Source organism: Oncorhynchus kisutch, linkage group LG15 (assembly GCF_002021735.2).
Source record: "Oncorhynchus kisutch isolate 150728-3 linkage group LG15, Okis_V2, whole genome shotgun sequence".
NCBI classification, from domain to species: domain Eukaryota; kingdom Metazoa; phylum Chordata; class Actinopteri; order Salmoniformes; family Salmonidae; genus Oncorhynchus; species Oncorhynchus kisutch.
The window spans coordinates 44,627,234-44,646,978 of NC_034188.2; the positions used below are offsets into that span (position 1 = coordinate 44,627,234).

The 19,745-nt window shown below is 43.3% G+C and overlaps 1 protein-coding gene across 7 annotated transcripts in view; it reads right to left on the reverse strand.

The window, feature by feature from the left end:
- ece2b (endothelin converting enzyme 2b) overlaps nucleotides 1-19,745 on the reverse strand; it is an 80,786-nt gene that overhangs the window by 26,103 nt on the left and 34,938 nt on the right. For all 7 annotated transcript variants that reach the window (XM_020503887.2, XM_020503888.2, XM_020503891.2 and 4 more), the window contains 6 exons: nucleotides 18,373-18,517; nucleotides 17,863-18,078; nucleotides 7,405-7,529; nucleotides 5,367-5,513; nucleotides 4,978-5,043; nucleotides 3,643-3,831 (listed from right to left, as the gene is read on the reverse strand). In XM_020503887.2, coding sequence (XP_020359476.1) covers nucleotides 3,643-3,831; nucleotides 4,978-5,043; nucleotides 5,367-5,513; nucleotides 7,405-7,529; nucleotides 17,863-18,078; nucleotides 18,373-18,517 — 888 coding nt within the window. The remainder of the gene's footprint in view (nucleotides 1-3,642; nucleotides 3,832-4,977; nucleotides 5,044-5,366; nucleotides 5,514-7,404; nucleotides 7,530-17,862; nucleotides 18,079-18,372; nucleotides 18,518-19,745) is intronic.

Sequence of the window (19,745 nt, forward strand, 5' to 3'; positions counted from 1 at the left end):
CGTTTGCCCCACTACTCTGGATTATCAACCCCTGTCTGCCTTGACCTGTCATTTGCCTGCCTCTGTTGCTGTAATAAACATTGTTACTGCGACATAGTTTGCATTTGGGTCTTACCTGAAACATTGATAATCAGGTTCTGAACATTATGACAACTCAGAATATACTATTCTGTTCTTCTGAAATAGGCTACATTTTCTTCAAATAATTCTTTAGACCTGCCTAAAATGAATCATGGATTTATTGTGATGGTGTAGGCTATATTAAAAAGGGATTTATTAGACTTTTTAAAATGTAGATGTTCCAAAAGGTCTGCATCAGTGGCTTGTAGGGTACGAGTAGAAGCCCGGAGATGCTAAACGTGTTTGTTAATTATGATCAATAACCATGAGACCAGCAGTTATTTAGTTATGTCATTTACCAGCTGACAAATGTTCATGATCGCCACAGCCCTAATACTCGTGCCACGGCAAAAAGAAGTGGAGAGAACGACAGATCTTTTTTTTAAATTCTGTTTTCACTCTCTAAATCTCACTTTTCTTTAAGGCCTATATGCAGACAAAATGTGAATTCCCTGTGTTTTATATGCATTTACACACTATGAGGTTGGAATAAAATACCCTGAAAACGATGATAATGCCTTTTTAGTGTAAGAGCTGTTTGAAAATATGGAGTTGTGGGATGCCTGGTGACATAGACCAATTCTAAAGAGTTCCAAACTTCTGCCAATACCGGCTAGTTTTCAGTTTACCCTTCCCCACTCAGACCACTCTCAGACAGCCCTAGCTAAATTCTTGCTTGAAAAATTGCTCTTGCTAAGAAGTTGTGTTTCTTTTGAACATTTAATTGAAAACAATGACAGTAAGGTACTTAAAGTGGAACTGACATTGTTTTAGCAACATTTCAGCAAAATCTTATTTAAATCTGTTCATATACACCCCCTGGAAGAATGACACTTTTTTGCTTTACATTTTCTGACAAGCAACCACTTAGATATGGTCATTTTCAAATTTTCATAGAATGTTTGTAAGGCATTTGAAAGCAGGGCAATTGAAGTTGAATTCACCTATGTGAACTCATCAGGCTGTAATTTCATATAGTAGATGACTCATCGGTTGACTCATTTATACTCGCTTGTCTCCCCTATTCGGCCCGCGGGCCTTGTGTTTGACACGTGCGCTATCCTATTAGTCACGTTATGACTGACTTGTGATCATTGCCCTTGCTAGTTTGATTGTATTGGCATCCCAGCCTTAGTCATCCGTTTTGTTCAAAATATTGAGTCATTGAAACAGTGCATCCAGAATGGGTGGGGGCAGCAAACGATGTACCAGGCCAGCTGTGATTTACAACATGATAGTAATATTTTTTGGACAATCAAGAAATGTATTGGTGAATTATAATAATCATGATTTGAACTGTATCCATCTATTCTGCTAACAAGGTCTTACTGTACTTCATGGAATTTTGAGTCAAATTAAAAACTATTTTTAAAACCTCTTATAAAAGTTGGTTTATAAGCATAAACTGGGAATTTTATATTTTTGAATGTCACAGGAAGGCCATAAAGATCATCAAGGACAACAACCACCCGAGCCACTGCCTGTTCACCCCGCTATCATCCAGAAGGTGAGGTCAGTACAGGTGCATCAAAGCAGGGACCAAGAGACTGAAAAACAGCTTCTATCTCAAGGCCAGCAGACTGTTAAACAGCCACCACTAACATTGAGTGGCTGCTGCCAACATACTGACTCAACTCCAGCCACTTTAATAATGGAAAAATTGATGTACAAATGTATCACTTGCCACTTTAAACAATGCCACTTAATATAATGTATACATACCCCACATTACTCATCTCATATGTATACACTGTACTCTATACCTTCTACTGCATCTTGCCTATGCCGTTCTGTACCATCACACATTCATATTTTTATGTACCTATTCTTCATCCCTTTACACTTGTGTATAAGGTAGTTGTTGTGGAATTGTTAGGTTAGATTACTTGTTGATTAATACTACATTGTCGGAACTAGAAGCACAAGCATTTCGCTACAGTTGCATTAACATCTGCTAACCATGTGTATGTGACAAATAACATTTGATTTGATAAGTTCTATACATTTAGTTGATTTTCAAACGTAAGACACATTTGAAAACTCTAGTACTGAACTGTTTTTCAAGTACTGACGTGTCGGTGTAACGTGCAACACTAGTAAGGATAGGATCATAGTAGCTCCCATTCCTTTATGGTATGCCTATGTATTCCAGAGATGTAGTAGAAAATGTTAGGGGCCTGTCGTGTCATCATTAAAAGCTTTGCTCATCGATCGCTTACTCACCATTTAAGGGGTCATTGGGAGCAGGGTCATGTTCAGCACAGAAAACATTTTGCAACAGACAATGACAGCTAGTCCTTCCCTGCTTCAAACCATTTGCTTCTGTTTGGTGCCTAATGAACATGACCCTAGAGTTTTAGCGTAATAATCTAGTGTTTAGAACCACTAGAAACAGAACAAATGATCTATGGCAATACCATTGAAAGTCATGCCTCATCAACACGATTGTTTTTGCAAGCTTAAGGTTAACAGACTGATTTTGTAGAGCAATTACATTCAGATGGTCGGTGGTATACACAATCTACCCATTTCACAGATTCAACCCATCCTACAAATGCTGACATTCAATTCCTATGAAACAGAGAACCATCTGTTTGTTGACAAAAGGCTTCTCGATGTCCTCCAACCACTTGCATTCCCTTCATGATCTCGCTCACGAGATCTGCTGCTACCGTGAATATAGAAGGGCTTAGCAACAGTCACCTTGGCAACCAGGGGAACATTCACAAAAAAAAAAGAGGACTGCAGGAGATGCAGAGTAGAATAGTCCTCTTAGGAGGGATAAAACACAGACAAAGGTGTGAAGAGGCTCAGGGTTTTAAATGGTAGTGGTGAGTTGGTGTGGGAGAGGCTGCGAGAAAAAGCCATGCATGTTTTGACACTAATGGAGGCAGGAGAAAAAGTGGGAACAGACTGTAATTGAATAAGAATTAACTCTGAGAGGCTTTAAAGCCTCACAAAAAAATACACCTCACATAGTTGGTGTGGGAGAGGCTGCGAGAAAAGCCATGCATGTTTTGACACTAATGGAGGCATACTGTCATGAATCCCGCCGAAGATGGTGCCTCTTCCTGTTCGGGCGGCGCTCGGCGGTCGTCATCGCCGGCCTACTAGCTGCCATCGATTCCCTTTCCTTTTGTTTCTGTTAGTTGGGTCTAATTGGTTACACCTGTTTTGAGTTTAGTTTTGTTTGTAGGCTATTTAAGGGCACTAGGCCCGCTGGTTATTCTGTGGGCTTGTTCTCTGTTTTATGGTGCTGGTTGATTATTGTGATCTCTATTTTTCCAGACAGTTTTAGTCCTGTTTATTTGGACGGGTTGTTTCATGCGCCCTTGTGTTTTGCATGTCCGCTTTGCCGCTGTCATTGGAATAAAAGATCCACGTACGGAACTACTGCTCTCTGCGCTCCTCCACCCACCATTCATAGAAGTCTTAACACATACTCACGTCCAAGCAACTGCATGCACATGGAAGCCCACTTGCTCTCTCTTTGTAACCCCCACCCGACAGACGCACACACACCTGCAGCTCGGCGATGGTGATCTTGTGGTAGATCTTCTCCTCATCTCGACGTTCGTCCTGCGGTACTGTGATGTTGGCGAGCGCTGTTTCAAAGTCCAGGATCTGCTGCATCTGGCTTTGTGTGGAGTTCTTATCCCCCCCCAACAGCAGGCTCAGCTCCACCATGTAGTCCAGATACGCCTTCAACACCTGGGAATGGATACAGGATAAGCTCAGGGTCGTGTTCAGTCACCATCAAATGTAAGACAAAGGTCAGAAACAGAGTAAAAAGGGTAGGTACCATCATAAATGCCCTTTTTTGTTTCCATTGCAAACCCTTCACCTGGATTTTGTTATAGCCCTGCTCTAATTAGTGTTAACACACCTGATTCTAATCAGCTGCTGCCTTAGGACCTTGATTAGCTGAATCACAAGTGCTATAGTAGGTCTGGAACAAAAGACTGCACATCTAGTTGGTCTCCAAGAGGAGGGTTGGCCACCCCCGGGTAATGCTGCAGACTAGAGTAGGGCCAGGAGTTTTTCTTGACCACCTGACCTGATCAGAAAAATCTCTGACTACAGTGACTATAACTAGCCCAGAGTTTTTTCCTAGTGAAACACCATTGGTTAGTCAAAGTTTGCTCTACACTGGTGTGGTACAGTCACAAGAGAATGAGAGCTATCAAAATGAAATACCTGCTGCTGGATTTATTTCTGTGGAAGGTTTCAGTCTTTCTAGTTCGTTGTAAAGTGACCTAGTATTCTCTCAGCAAGTTATGGTAAAATATACCTGGTATGTTTCAGAGCGATTTGTGACAGGCTATGTGGAGGGGAAAGTAGAATGGAACAACAATATGCACGTCAACATTTAGATAAACAGGTAATGGATGATGCGAGCTACCCCCGCCACGGAAGCCTGTGCAGATACAGCAGGAGAGGAAGCAGCCATCTTCTGCAGACAGTACGACAATATATTTTGTGTTTTAATGATGTGAAGCTTGAAATGCCAAACTAAATTCCCAACGCTTGGAATAATAAAGGTGTGTATTTTACAGTAATCACAGGCGGCCGGTGGCACCTTGATTGGGGAGGACAGGCTCATAGTAATGGCTGGAATGGAATCAACGGAATGTTAACCAACACATTACACACATGGTTTCCATGTTTGATGCCATTCCATTTTTGCCATTCCAGACGTTATTATGAGCCGTCCTCCCCTCAGCAGCCTCCTGTGACATTAATATATGTTAATTTATTACGGTACCTCATGTTGACAGCCAGAGGTAGGAAAAGACCCGCACCCAGCTGGCTGGCCCGCAACCAGCTCACCCCCTCCAGCCACCAAACTTGACTCACCTTTTCATTGGCTGTCTTGTTGAGGTAATAGTCCCGCGAGGGGAGGAACAGCCCTGATTGGTCCACCTGGCGGAAATGTATGAACAGGTGAGCAAACACACTAATCATAAGGGAGAATGAATTGCAGTGTGCAGAGTCCATTCACTATCATATTCGACAATATATTTAAAAAAATATATTAGATGTGCATATATGTCTCTTCTAAAACAAATGAATCTCTACAGTTTAGTTTATGACTCAGGAAAGAGCAACAGGGGAACCATACCACCTTATAAAAAATATGAAATGTGTCTGTGGGTCTGTCTGTGTCTATGCATGCCTATGTGTTTATGTGTGTGTGCTAGTACATGTATTTTCATTTCAAAAGACCCAGAGCCAGAGCAGCTGACCTGGATGACGTTACTATTGGAGTTCTTGGGGTCCACGCTGACTCCGATGGTGAAGAAGGGCTGGGCACGGTAGGGGCCCGACACTGTCTTCAGCACCTCCATAAAGTTGTCCTTCTCCCAGGGCCCCGTTATGTTCCAGCCCCCTGTCTGCAAACACACACATAGTTTCACACACACACACACACACACAGACAAAACAGAGGGACGACAAGCTCAGACAGATAAATGTATTATTATTTTTATTGGTATAAGTTTTTGGGTCAGTTTTGCATTTCCCCAACTAATGCTTAAGGTCAGGATTGGGGAAGGGAAGTTGATCCTAGATCTATACCCTGAAGCATTTTGATTTATCTCTACAGTATAGTATAGCATTTTCTTCCGATTAATGGCACCACTTTTGTCAATTTAAAGACAAAACAAAAACACACATATTAAATTTCGTATAGTCAGATAAATGGGGTCTTGTCACAGAATGTGAGTAATAGGATGGGGTGTGATTTTTTTCAAGGCCCATCCTAAAAAGAGTTTAGGACATGATGACGCAGTAGCACAAGACTGGAAAAGTGAAAAAGTCCAGCCCAGCTAATTCTTCAAATCATAACTGACAAACAGACATGGATTGATGGATGGGATGTACTGCTGCTTACAGCACACACGCAGGCAAGGAGGCATGCACACACACACACACACACATCAATCTCACACAGTCCTATTTCTACAACTTGTGTTCTTCAATTTCCCATCTCCCTTCTACCTGGTAGAAATAAGACAGGAGACAGAAGGGCCGGTACTTCAAGCTGCTTCTCAGCAGCCAGCCAGTCCATCACTTCAGTTCTCATCAAAAGGCAGATTACAAAGGAGACAGTGAATTTATAGCTATTTCTTTCTTCATTCCTTTCTTCTTTAAAAAATGTTTATCACGTTTTTGATTTTTATAACTTTTTTTAATCATGATTTTTAATGACAATTCCAAAGCCAAAAATAGTGAACATTCAATTGCCAAAACATGAAATATTCCATTGTCTCTGTCAGGTACCTACACAATGGGTAGACATCAATAAAAAATAGAAACTGATTTCAGTTGTGTATATTACTTAGTTTTATTTGATGACTTTATTATTTAACTTTCCTTAAAGTCATCATCTCATCTCAGGCAGTAGCAGCCAAACAGACAGACAATGTTATCTCTGTGCTCCCCATACTGTAATGTCTTTAGTCATCCTATTTATCTAGGCTAGTCTGTCTAAGCAAGCTGCAGAACTGTCTGACAATCATTTTACTAGTTCTTCAAAGTAGATGAGGCATAATCTATCCCTCTCTAATTGTTGTGTTGTGTACATTCCTCTCTCATGCGGTCTATGTGTATCTAACCTAACGTAGAATGTAGCTGGCATAAAAGTGTATTCATCTCTGAGCCTAAAAAACTGGCTTCATAGTAGTTAATTACCACGTTTATTTGCTTATTGAAAACTACAATTCCCTTCAGCCCAGCATCTCAAATAGTTATTGACTAGATGTATCTCATGGATGACTTTAATTTCTCTCTGGAGAAATGGTGCATTGGGTTCAGAAAAAAACAGAACTAAAATGTTGGTTCATCGCTCATTACTAACCCTAACCCCCAGCCGTTCCAAGGCTACATGGAGTGCGTGGTTGGTTGTGTCCCAATAATATCTCCTTCCACCTGAAGTGTGCTCTTGTTCACTACTCCCCACAAATGTAAAAGCACTGGATTGGTGTAGGCAAGGCCTAGGTCAATCTCTAACACATTCCTAGTCGATCACCAAACCTTTCCGTAAAAAACAAAACAATAAAGCCTTGCATTCCTGTTTTTTTATTTGTTTCGCGCTGTTGGCGGTAGGTGAACTTGATAACAGTAGCATTAGCGCCGGGAAGGCAACGTGCTCCCATTTTGAACCATTTCATGTCTCTGAAGGTAGAACTCCGCCAGGCCCAGAGAGCAAATTTGAACCATTTCATGTGTCTGAAGCGCAAACTCTGCCTACCCAGCAGGCCCCAGAGAGCAAATCAAGCTGACCTTTGCAATGAGGTCAATGAGAGGCATGGCTCCCAGCTCCTCGATGTGCTGCTCGTTGAGGCAGGACAGGTAGTAGAACTGGGTCTTCTTCTCGGCGTCGCTGCTGGAGTTGAATGTGCCATTCTCTAAAGAAGGAGGGGAATAGAGGGGGGGGGGGATAAGAGGAAAATATGGATGAGGAGGAGGAGGAGGAGAACAGAGATCTTCGAATCATATTTTTGCAGGAATCTCTTTGCGAATGATTTTGCCGAAGATTGTATCACCGCCGGGCTGGGCAACCTGAGCTTTTGCTATCTCAATGTGATTGTGTGAGGCAGAGACAAGACCTGTCATTTCCTTCTATTATACACTGTAAAAAATATATATAGTTTATTCAACTAATATTTATTTAGTAACTGGTTCCACAGCCTTGTTAAGTTTATTCAACTTCAAAGTGTTAACTGAACTTAAAATGTTTAGTTGGCCCAAACTTAGCTCCAACTTGAGAAAATGTAGGTTTTGAGAAAAAATTGATAGGGACAACCACAGTGCATTTACAATACAATGTTTTCAACATGCATATTTGACACATGCTGACATTGTGCATTCTCATTTATAGAGTAATTATTATTCAACATGTCCTTATCTGGGATTTGATCTGATCTTCCTGCTATTCAACCATGTCTGTGCCAGTAACCATGTCTCTCATAATTGATTTGATTGACTTATTTTAGGGTTCTGCTTTAATGTTACTCCTTTATCACTATGATAAATAAAATAGTTTTTCTTGAGTGTACTTTTAACAGACCTGAGACTTACTTTGAAGTGCAAAGTGTAGAAATTCAGGTGAAATAAGTAATAGACACAGTAATACTGGCGTAGCAAGAATATTGGAATGCTAAATTCCAATCCCAGGTGAGGGCAGGCTGAATAATAATGACTTAATAAATGATCCAGCTCAATGATCATGCTCACTATGTCAAAGTGTCAAAAACGTAAGTTCAAAACATTGTATATTAAACGCACTATTTTGCACTAAGTTTGGGCCAACAAAAAATGTTAAGTTCAGGTAACAATGACCGAAAAGTTAAGTAAACTGAAAAAGGCTGTGGAACCAGTTACTAAATAAAAATTAATTAAAACAACTTAAAAACATTTTTTTACAGTGAAAGTGATTTACCATGACAGCTGATGAGGACAGAAGCAAATAACAGGACGTCATGGACAGTTAAACCGCTGTTGAACCATGGCTGACTGTTCTGACAGTTAAGGAGCTGGGGGATTGGACCATGACCGCTGTGGGCCGGTTGGGACACACACATGCACATACACACATACATACAGTGTATGACTATGGCCCGTGATGGTGTCTTGTGAACGACTCACATATGGACTTGTGTTAATTTCGAAAGGTTGACTAAGTCAGTAGCTCTCAATTCTCTCCACAGGGACCCCCAGCCGTTCCAGAGCTAGCACACCTGATTCAGCTGGTTAATAAACATAATAATGAAACCTATGGAATTGTAACAATATAATATGGCTATTAAACCATTTAGAACCTTATGAGCATGGTTATTTATAGAACCGTCAAAAAAAGGTTCCATATAGCACCAAAAAGGATCTGCTATGGTTACAAGCCAAAGACCCTTATTTGTCACTATATATAACCATTTGCTTTTAGTGTGCAGCCTTATCAATGGAAAAAATAAACACTGAAGATCCATAGAGAAGGAAATGGAGATACGGACATAGAGGGAGAGAGAGAAAGAGCGAGATGGGAGAGAGTCAGAGAGAGAGAGGGAACAAGACAGAGAGGCAGAGGGAGAGAACGAGAAAGATGGGGGAGAGACACAGGAAGTTAGGGGTTTGAAGCAGAAAGCTTTAGAGTGCTACCAACAGGGGCAATGTAGATGTGAAACAAGTGAGTAAAAAACACAAGGAAAGGTGTTAAGAGAATGAGAGGAGGAGATCGAAGACAGGATGTGGTAGGATAGTTTATTTAGTCACATGCTCGTCTCCATCTCCACAGCGCATATCGTCATTCGCTCTGAAGCACCACTGTCATGGCAACGCACATGCTGCTGAAATATTTGTATTTATTTATTTTATTTCACCTTTATTTAACCAGGTAGGCTAGTTGTGAACAAGTTCTCATTTACAACTGCGACCTGGCCAAGATAAAGAAAAGCAGTGCGACACAAACAACAACAAAGAGGTACACATGGAATAAACAAACATACAGTCAATAACACAATAGAGAAAAAGTCTATATACAGTGTGTGCAAATGAGGTAAGATAAGGGAGGTAGGCAATAAATAAGCCATAGTGGCGAAATAATTACAATTTAGCAATTAAACACTGGAGTGAAAGATGTGCAAAAGATGAATGTGCAACTAGAGATATTGGGGTGCAAAGGAGCAAAAAAAATAAAAATAAATAACAGTATGGGGATGATGTAGTTGGATAGGCTATGTACAGGTGCAGTGATCTGTGAGCTCTGCATCTGTACATGCTCTGACAGCTGGTGCTTAATGTTAGTGAGGGAGATATGGGTCTCCAGCTTCAATGATTTTTGCAATTCGTTCCAGTCATTAGCAACAGAGAACTGGAAAGAAAGGAGGAATTAGCTTTGGGGGTGACCAGTGAAATATACCTGCTGGAGCCCATGCTACGGTTGGGTGCTGCTATGGTCACCAGTGAGCTGAGATAAGGTGGGGCTTTACCTAGCAAAGACTTATAGATGACCTGGAGCCAGTGGGTTTGGCGACGAATGTGAAGAGAGGGACAGCCAATGACAGCATACAGGTCGCAGTGGTGGGTAGTATATGGGGCTTTTGTGACAAAACGGATGGCACTGTGATAGACTGCATCCAATTTGCTGAGTAGAGTGTTTGAGGCTATTTTGCAAATGACATCGCCATAGTCAAGGATCGACAGTATAGTCAGTTTTACGAGGGTAAGTTTGGCAGCATGAGTAAAGGATGCTTTGTTGCGAAATAGGAAGCCGATTCTAGATTTAATTTTGGATTGGAGATGCTTAATGTGAGTCTGGAAGGAGAGTTTACAGTCTAACCAGACACCTAGGTATTTGTAGTTGTCCACATATTCTAAGTCAGAACCGTCCAGAGTAGTGATGCTGGACGGGCGGGCAAGTGTGGGCAGCGATTGGTTGAAAAGCATGCATTTAGTTTTGCTTGCATTTAAGAGCAGTTGGAGGCCACGGAAGGAGAGTTTTATGGCATTGAAGCTTGTCTGGAGGTTAGTTAACACAGTGTCCAAAGAAGGGCCAGAGGTATACAGAATGGTGTCGGCCAGACAATTGAACCCTGTGGCACCGCCATAGAGACTGCCAGGGGTCCGGACAACAGGCCCTCCGATTTGACAAACTCTGTCTGAGAAGTAGTTGGTGAACCAGGTGAGGCAGTCATTTGAGAAACCAAGGCTGTTGAGTATGTCATTAAGAATGTGGTGATTGACAGAGTCGAATGCCTTGACCAGGTTGATGAATACAGCTGTCTCTTATCGATGGAGGTTATGATATCGTTTAGGACCTTGAGCGTGGCTGAGGTGCACCCATGGCCAGCTCAGAAACCAGATTGCACAGCTGAGAAGGTACGGTGGGATTCAAAATGGTCGGTGATCTGTTTGTTAACTTGGCTTTTGAAGAACTTAGAAAGGCAGGGTAGGATAGATATATGTCTGTAGCAGTTTGGGTCTAGAGTGTCTCTTCAATAGGGGGATGACCGCGGCAGCTTTCAAATCTTTGGGGATCTCAGACGATACTAAGGAGAGGTTGAACAGGCCAGTAATAGGGGTTGCAAAAATTGTGTCATTTTAGAAATAATTAATAATTTTAGAAAGAGAGAGTCCAGATTTAGAAAGAGAGAGTCCAGATTGTCTAGCCCTGCTGATTTTTTAGCTCATTCAGAACATCAGCTGTCTGGATTTGGGTGAAGGAGAAATTGGGGAGGTTTGGGCAAGTTGCTGTGGGGGGCGCAGGGCTGTTGACCAGGGCAGGGTTGGCCAGGTGGAAAGCATGGGCATCCATAGAGAGATGCTTTTTGAAATTCTCAATTATTGTGGAGTTATCGGTGTCGACCGTGTTTCCAAGCCTCAGTGCAGTGGGCAGCTGGGAGGAGGTTCTCTTATTCTCCATGGACTTTACAGTGTCCCAGAACTTTTTGGAGTTTGTAGTGCAGGATGCAAATTTCTGTTTGAAAAAGCTAGCCTTTGCTTTCCTAACTGCCTGTGTATTGGTTCCTAACTTCCCTGAAAAGTTTCATATCGCGGGGGCTATATGATGCTAATGCAGTACGCCACTGAAGTGAAACACTGGCTAAATCTGTTCCTGGTTCTACATTTTTTGAATGCGGCATGCTTATTTAAGATTGTGAGGAAAGCACTTTTAAGGAATAACCAGGCATCTTCTACTGACGGAATGAGGTCAATATCCTTCCAGGATACCCGGGCCAGGTTGATTAGAAAGGCCTGCACTCTGAAGTGTTTTAGGGAGCGTTTGCCAGTGATGAGAGGTGGTCATTTGATTGCAGACCCATTACGGACGCAAGTAATGAGGCAGTGATCGCTGAAATCCTGGTTGAAGACAGCAGAGGTGTATTTGGAGGGCAGGTTGGTTAGGATGATATCTATGAGGTTGCCTGTGTTTTCAGATTTGGGTTTGTACCTGGTAGGTTCATTGATAATTTGTGTGAGATTGAGGGCATCAATCTTAGATTGTAGGATGGCTGGGGTGTGAAGCATGTTTAGGTCACCTAACAGCACGAGCTCTGAAGATAGATGGGGGCAATCAATTCACATATGGTGTCCAGGGCACAGCTGGGGGCAGAAGGTGGTCTATAGCAAGTGGCAATGGTGAGAGACTTGTTTCTGGAAAGGTGGATTTTTCCTAGCCACCGTGCTTCTACACCTGCATTGCTTGCTGTTTGGGGTTTTAGGCTGGGTTTCTGTACAGCACTTTGACATATCAGCTGATGTACGAAGGGCTATATAAATACATTTGATTTGATTTGATTTTTAAAAGTAGAAGCTGAAATTGTTTTCGCGCAGACCTGGATAGTAAGACAGAACTCTGCAGGCTATCTCTGCAATAGATTGCAACTCCACCCCTTTGGCAGTTCTATCTTGTCAGAAAAGGTTATAGTTAGGGATGGACATTTCAGGGTTTTTGTTGGCCTTCCTAAGCCAGGATTCAGACACAGCTAGGTGTGCTAAAGCAGTGAATAAAACAAACTTAGGGAGGAGGCTTCTAATGTTAACATGCATGAAACCAAGGCTTTTACAGTTACAGAAGTCAACAAATGAGAGTGCCTGGGGAATGGGAGTGGACCTAGGCACTGCAGGGCCTGGATTAACCTCTACATGACCAAAGGAGCAGAGGTGGAGTAGGATAAGGGTACGGCTAAAGGCTAAAAGAGCTGGTCGTCTAGTACGTTCGGGACAGAGAGTAAAAGGAGCAGATTTCTGGGCGCAGTATGATATATATTATATGCATAATGTACAGACAAAGGTATGGTAGGATGTGAATACAGTTGAGGTAAACCTAGGCATTGAGAGACGGTGAGAGAGGTTTTGTCTCTAGAGACATCAATTAAACCAAGTGAGGTCACTGCAAGTGTGGATGGTGGGACAAGAGGGTTAGCTGAGGCATATTGAGCAGGGCTGGAGGCTCTACAGTGAAATAAGACAATAATCACTGACCGAAACAGCAATGGACAAGGCATATTGACATTAGGCATGCATACTTGAGTGATCATAGGGTCCAATGAGTAGCTGGACGGGCTGGAGACACGGCGATTCAGACAGCCAGCGTGCCGGGGCTAGCAGAAGGGCCTTAAGAGGGACGTCGCGACGGAAGATGTCTGCTGCTGTAGCCCCCTCATGCGGTTTACGTCGGCAGACCAGTCGTGCTGGATCAGCAGGTGTCCGTGCAGTGAAAGGGTCCAGGCCAATTGACAAAATAGGAATAGTAGCCCAAGAAATTGACTGATGGACCACTACAGCTAACAGTCCGGTATGCTCTAGATAGTTAGTGGTCCGCGGCTAGCAAATGGGCATTCAGGGGATGTCGTGATGAAGGAGCCAGTTTAAAAAAAACCTAGGGCGGATTACTTTGGTAGTCCAGACAAGTTGGATCGGCGGGGCTCCGTAATAGCAATAAAAGGGGTCCAGGCCAATTGGCAAAATAGGTATTGTAGCTCAAGGAGTGGCTAATGGTCCTCTTCAGCTAGCCGGGAGATGGGCGTAGCATAGGCTAGTTCCAGGCTAATTGGTGCTCACTTCGGGACAGGGACATTAGCAGGAGAAGCCAATTGGATAGCAGCTAGCAAGCCACGGTGATCCAGGTGAAGAGGTTCAGAGCTTGCGGTAGGAATCCGGTGATATGGAGAAAAAGGAGTCCGGTAAGCTCTTGGTTGAGACTCGCTGTATAGACTGGCAGGAGTTGTCCTGGCTAGAGGTTAGCTGAAGACCGCTAGCAGGGGCTAGCTTACTACTAGCTAGTACTTAGTTAGCTGGCTAGCTTCTGCTGGGGTTTCCGGTTCTGAGGTAAAGAAAATAGCAGATCCATACCACATTGGGTGAGAGTATGTTGAAGTTGGGGTTAAGAAAAAGATGAAGAAATATATGCCAACAAACAATATATAAAATTATATATATAAAGATATATACAGTATATGGGACAAGATGAAAACAAAAGACGTCTGACTGCTACGCCATCTTGGATGTTACATGACCGGCCAATGCTGCAGAACAGATCAACTAATTATCATACAGAACTCATGCCCTTTTGTCAACAATACAAAACCATTTTTTTAAATGGTGTGACCTCAAAGGATGCTCTGGTCCATCTCACACGGATGGTTGCAGACATAATTAAATAAAATGACTCAGAGCTGGAATATTCCACCAGTAAATTAGCAGCAGAACATACACACACAGGTATGCAAGCATGCGCGTGCACTCACCCAAGCACATACGCACGCATGCACATACGCGGAAGCACGCACACACACTTTACTGAGAGGACAACACACACTTTACTGAGAGGACATCTCAGGTTACATCCCAAATGGCACCCTATTCAAAAGTAGTGCACTAAATAGGGAGCAATTTGGAACACGACCTTAGACTGGCACTGCTTCCTGACTGTTGTTGATGAGGAGTAATTCTACACCAGCGCACAGTTAATTTAGTCCTGTTTGTTTTTTCTCTGTATGGTTGAACAAAAAGACACCGTTGACAAGCTGCATCAAAACAGACCACTGGGAGAAAGCCATATCTCTCTTCTGAATTGCTAACACAATCCCATTCGGACAAGCATAATATTGTTAACTGTATGGATATACACACAAGCACAAACAAGTATACACACATGCACGTACACACACACATACCTACACACTCCCTCATTTCCTGCTAGTAGGGCAGCTAAATGGGAACAAACAAGGTCACAGTAACCTCTGGTACACGCACACAAGCATACGCACATACACGCATGCACATACAAACATACACACACTTAAACACTTGCTCTTTAAGCTTTAGTGGCTCTCCCGTCCCGTCCTCGACTTTGGTGATGTCATCTATAAAATAGCCTCCAACACTCTACTCAACAAACTGGATGCAGTCTATCACAGTGCCATCCGTTTTGTCACCAAAGCCCCATACACTACCCACCATTGCGACCTGTACGCTCTCGTTGGTTGGCCCTCGCTTCATACTGCTCATCGCCAAACCCACTGGCTACAGGTTATCTACAAGTCTCTGCTACGTAAAGCTTCTTCCAGTGTTTAATTGCTATATTAACTTACCTAATTTGCCCTCACTGTATATGGACTTTTTGTTCTCTTTTGTTCTACTGTATTATTGACTGTATGTTTGGTATATTCCATGTGTAACTCTGTGTTGTTTTATGTTTCGAATTACTACGCTTTATCTTGGCCAGGTCGCAGTTACAAATGAGAACTTGTTCTCAACTAGCCTACCTGGTTAAATAAAGGTTAAATATTTTTTTTTTTTTAAGTAGGGCTGAAGTAGGGCTGAAGGGGAACAAACAGGGTCACAGTAACCTCTGGTACTGAATAGTTTTAATTCAACATTCGATGGAGTATAAGGTTCTGCATGCACCGGAAGCAGCAAGGTATTTACCAGAACTGCACTGACCTGGGGCCCTCAGCCCTCTGGGTTCTGTCCCAAATGGCACTCTATTCCTTTCATTGGAACTCTATTCCCTTCATAGTGCACAAAGGCCCTGGTAAAAAGTAGTGCACTATAAAGGGAATAGGGTGCCATTTGGGACACATCCCTGGTCTGCCCACTTAGCAAGACAAGCTGATTCAGCTGGCCTCAAAAACCACACAGCACTGTAGATGCTGACTAGCCTGGTCCAAATCAATTAGATTTTTTTGGTGTAGGCAGAAATTGCTGTGTGGCTGGACATGAGTAAAAGTGACTGGGACAACAATTTTCCAGCAAAAATACCCTGACATATTTAAGTGAAGATTTGTGCAATCACATTGCATAATTTAACACATAACACAGGATAAATGTGACCACAAAGTTCCCTTGGGAAACAAGCCTGTTATTAGGCCTATTGCCAAGTAGGCAGCACAACTACACAAGTTATAATTACTGTCAACACCACGGAAAGAAACAGGCTGACTGTCCGAGTCTGACAGTAAACAAACATAATGAAATAGGCTACACAACGTCATAGGCGGTGCGTGAGTTCCATGTTCGGGGAAGCAGCGAGGAAAACAGAGGAGGCAAACAGTTTTAGGAGGATTCGGGAAAAAATGTGGCTTTTATAAACACATTTCGTGCAATTCTACGTCACTTTACATGTCTGGAGACACTATCAGAATCTTTAATAATAGGCATTCTACAAAAATAACAGCATGGTCCTACTCTGCTGATACTGACAAACTGAGATCAATAAAAATGACCTTGTCTTGAATGAATCTAATCTAGGGCTACAAAAAAGGGAGATACATATTATACAATATGAGGAAATTATTGTTCTAAACGTTCCAGTGACTGACTCTTCCAATGATAAAGATGGTATGCGCACTCTGTCACACCCTGATCTGTTTCACCTGTCCTTGTGATAGTCTCCACCCCCTCCGGTGTATATATCCCTGTGTTTCCTGTCTCTCTGTGCCAGTTTGTCTTGTTTGCCAAGTCAACCAACAGTTTTCCTTGCTCCTATATTTCCCAGTCTCTGTTGGTTCTAGTCCTCCTGGTTTCGACCCTTGCCTGTCCTGACTCCGTACCCTTCTGCTTGACCACTCTGCCTGTTCTGTTTTCAAGCCTGCCTATCCCCTTCTACTGTTTGGACTCTGATCTGGTCACTGAAACCCTTGCCTGGCCTGCCCTTGAGACTGCCTTTCATCTGGTACTGTTTTGGACCCGGTTTATGAACTCTTGACTGTCCCCTTTTGCCTACCCCTTGGATTAATAAATATTGGTGCTCAACCATCTGCTTCCTGTGTCTGCATTTGGGTCTCGCCTTGTGTCCTTATACACTCACCAGGGATATGGTTGACACTCTCCACTAGTGCAAAGAGATTCGTCCTGGTGTAGCCTACTAATGGGAATAAACTACTGGCTGCCAGTATGATACTGTAAAAACAACAGGATTTCTTTAGTGTACACTATTCTTTTAAAAATAATTAGAAAGGATCATTCAGAATATATGTGACTTTTCTGTTTATGCGATTTAACTTTTAAATGTTGCCATAGGTCTAGGGTTATTTTAGATGCTTCTCACTGACAGTCACAACTCGCTGTCAAAATTGCAGATTTTGACTGTAGGCTTCTGATTTACCATATGATTGCGATGTAACCAATTAGATTTCAGGAACCTCCTACTGCATTTTCAACCGTTCTGATGAGTCAGGAGACAATACAACCAACAAATCAAGTTAATTTTTTATTTAAAAAATATATATTTTAAGCCAGCTTGATTGGGTGGGCCATTATTAAATCTGGCAGGGCCTGGTCCAAGACCCGTTTGTGCTGTCTAGTGTTTGGCCATACAGCCTCAACAGATCTGGGAACAGACTCTATATGCTGACCTGAACAGACCAGCAAATAAACTAGAACCAGGCCTGTCAACACTTCCACCATAACAGATTTGGGCTCCTGAGTGGCGCAGCAGTCTAAGGCACTGCATCTCAGTGCTTGAGGTGTCACTACAGACACCCTGGTTCAATTCCAGGCTGTATCACAACCGGCTGTGATTGGGAGTCCCATAGGGTGGCGTACGATTGGCCCAGCGTCATCCGGGTTTGGCCGGAGTAGTCCTTCATTGTAAATAATAATTGTTTTTAACTGACTTGCCTAGTTAAAAAAAAAAAATGACAACATACTCCCAACACTGTCAAAAAGGTCATGAAATAGTGTGGTATGTTTACAGTATGCAATGTGTGCCTGTCTGTGTATTGTGTACAAACAACTCACCCAGCAGGTGTTTGAGGAGAGCCTGGTTCTGGTCCCAGATGCTGTTGAAGGTGCTCCAGCGAGAGCGTCCATCAGGGAGGGGGTTCTTGCGTACCCAGCCCCCGCAGGCGTACTGGTAGAAGTCATGGCAGGGGTCAGCGCTGCGGTCCAGGGCCTCTACGATCTTACTGGCCACCGTAATACAGGCCTCAGTCAGACACAGGCTTCGCGCTGGGTCTGGTTTCAAGGTAGAAAAACAGAATTATATAATGCTTTATAAAGCCTGCTGGTACAGTATAATGCTTTATGATGTGGTTATAATGCAAGTTCACAAGACTTTTTGTCACAAGCATGTATGACTCCATAATGTCTTAATAATCACTCATAATGATACTGCTAAACACCAGCCAGCTGAAATGTTGATACACAGAGAGACATAACATATTATAAGCCTTATTATAAGACATAACACTTGTGTGCTTGTGTGTGTGCTTGCGCGCCTGTGTCCGTGCGTGTAACCAAAGGCCTCGCCTGTGTTGTAGCGCATGCCCAGCGTGACAGCACATCCGAACAGGGCGAGGAGAGAGCAGAGCAGCACACCAGCCAGCACTACCTCCATTTGAGTCCTCCTGCCCATGGGACCGAGGAGCTGGATGCCGCCCTTCCGAAAGCCAACCTGTGGAAACACATGAGCCAGAGACAGAAGAGAGGATGGGATGACATCACATGTATCACAGACATAGTCAAGAGGGCTTCCATTCTTGCAGAGCTGTAGTGAAGTTCTAACACTCCCAGCACATGTCATATATCCAAATCTCCCTATCGGAGACCGGGGTTCAATCCCTTCCCACAGTTTTTTACCCACCTGCCTGTATCCCCTTCTGATTTGCATACTGTCTAAATAAATATATCCAGTGCATTCGGGAAAGTATTCTGGCCCCTTGACTTCTTCCACATTTTGTTACGTTCAAGTCTTATTCTAAAATGGATAAAATAGTTTTTTTTACCCTCATCAATACACACAATACCCCTTAATTGGGCGGCATGTAGCATAATGCTCAAATCCCCGAGCTGACAAGGTAAAAATCTGTTGTTCTGCCACTGGACAAGGCAGTTAACCCACTGTTCCCCGGTAGGCCGTCATTGTAAATAAGAATTTGTTCTTAACTGACCTGCCTAGTTAAATAAAGGTTACATTTTTATTAAAAAGAGACGACTCTGGGATGCTGGCCTTCTAGGCAGAGTTCCTCTGACCAGTGTCTGGGTTCTTTTGCCCATCTTAATCTTCTCTTCTTATTGGGCAGTCTGAGATATGGCTTTTTCTTTGCAACTCTGCCTAGAAGGCCAGCATCCCGTAGTCGCCCCTTCACTGTTGACGTTGAGACTGGTGTTTTGTGGGTACTATTTAATGAAGCTCCCAGTTGCTCAGTTGAGCACCGGGGCCTCCAACTCCTCTTTCTATTCTGGTTCGAGACAGTTCTGTTCTGTTCTGTGAAGGGAGGCAGTTCTGTTCTCCCGCCTGTTCAGCGCTACCAGAGCCTTCCGCCTCTACAGCGTTGCCGGAGTCTCCTGCCTGTTTAGCGCAGCCAGAGCTGCCAGCCTGCATGGAGCAGCCAGGGCTGTCAGTCTGCATGGAGCAGCCAGAGCTGCCAGTCTGCATGGAGCAGCCAGAGCTGTCAGTCTGCATGGAGCAGCCAGAGATGTCAGTCTGCATAGAGCAGCCAGAGATGTCAGTCTGCATGGAGCAGCCAGAGCTGTCAGTCTGCATGGAGCAGCCAGAGCTGTCAGTCTGCATGGAGCAGCCAGAGCTGTCAGTCTTCATGGCGCAGCCGGAGCTGCCAGTCTGCAAGGAGCTGCCAGTCTACAAGGAGCTGCCAGAGCTGCCAGTCTGCATGGAGCAGCCA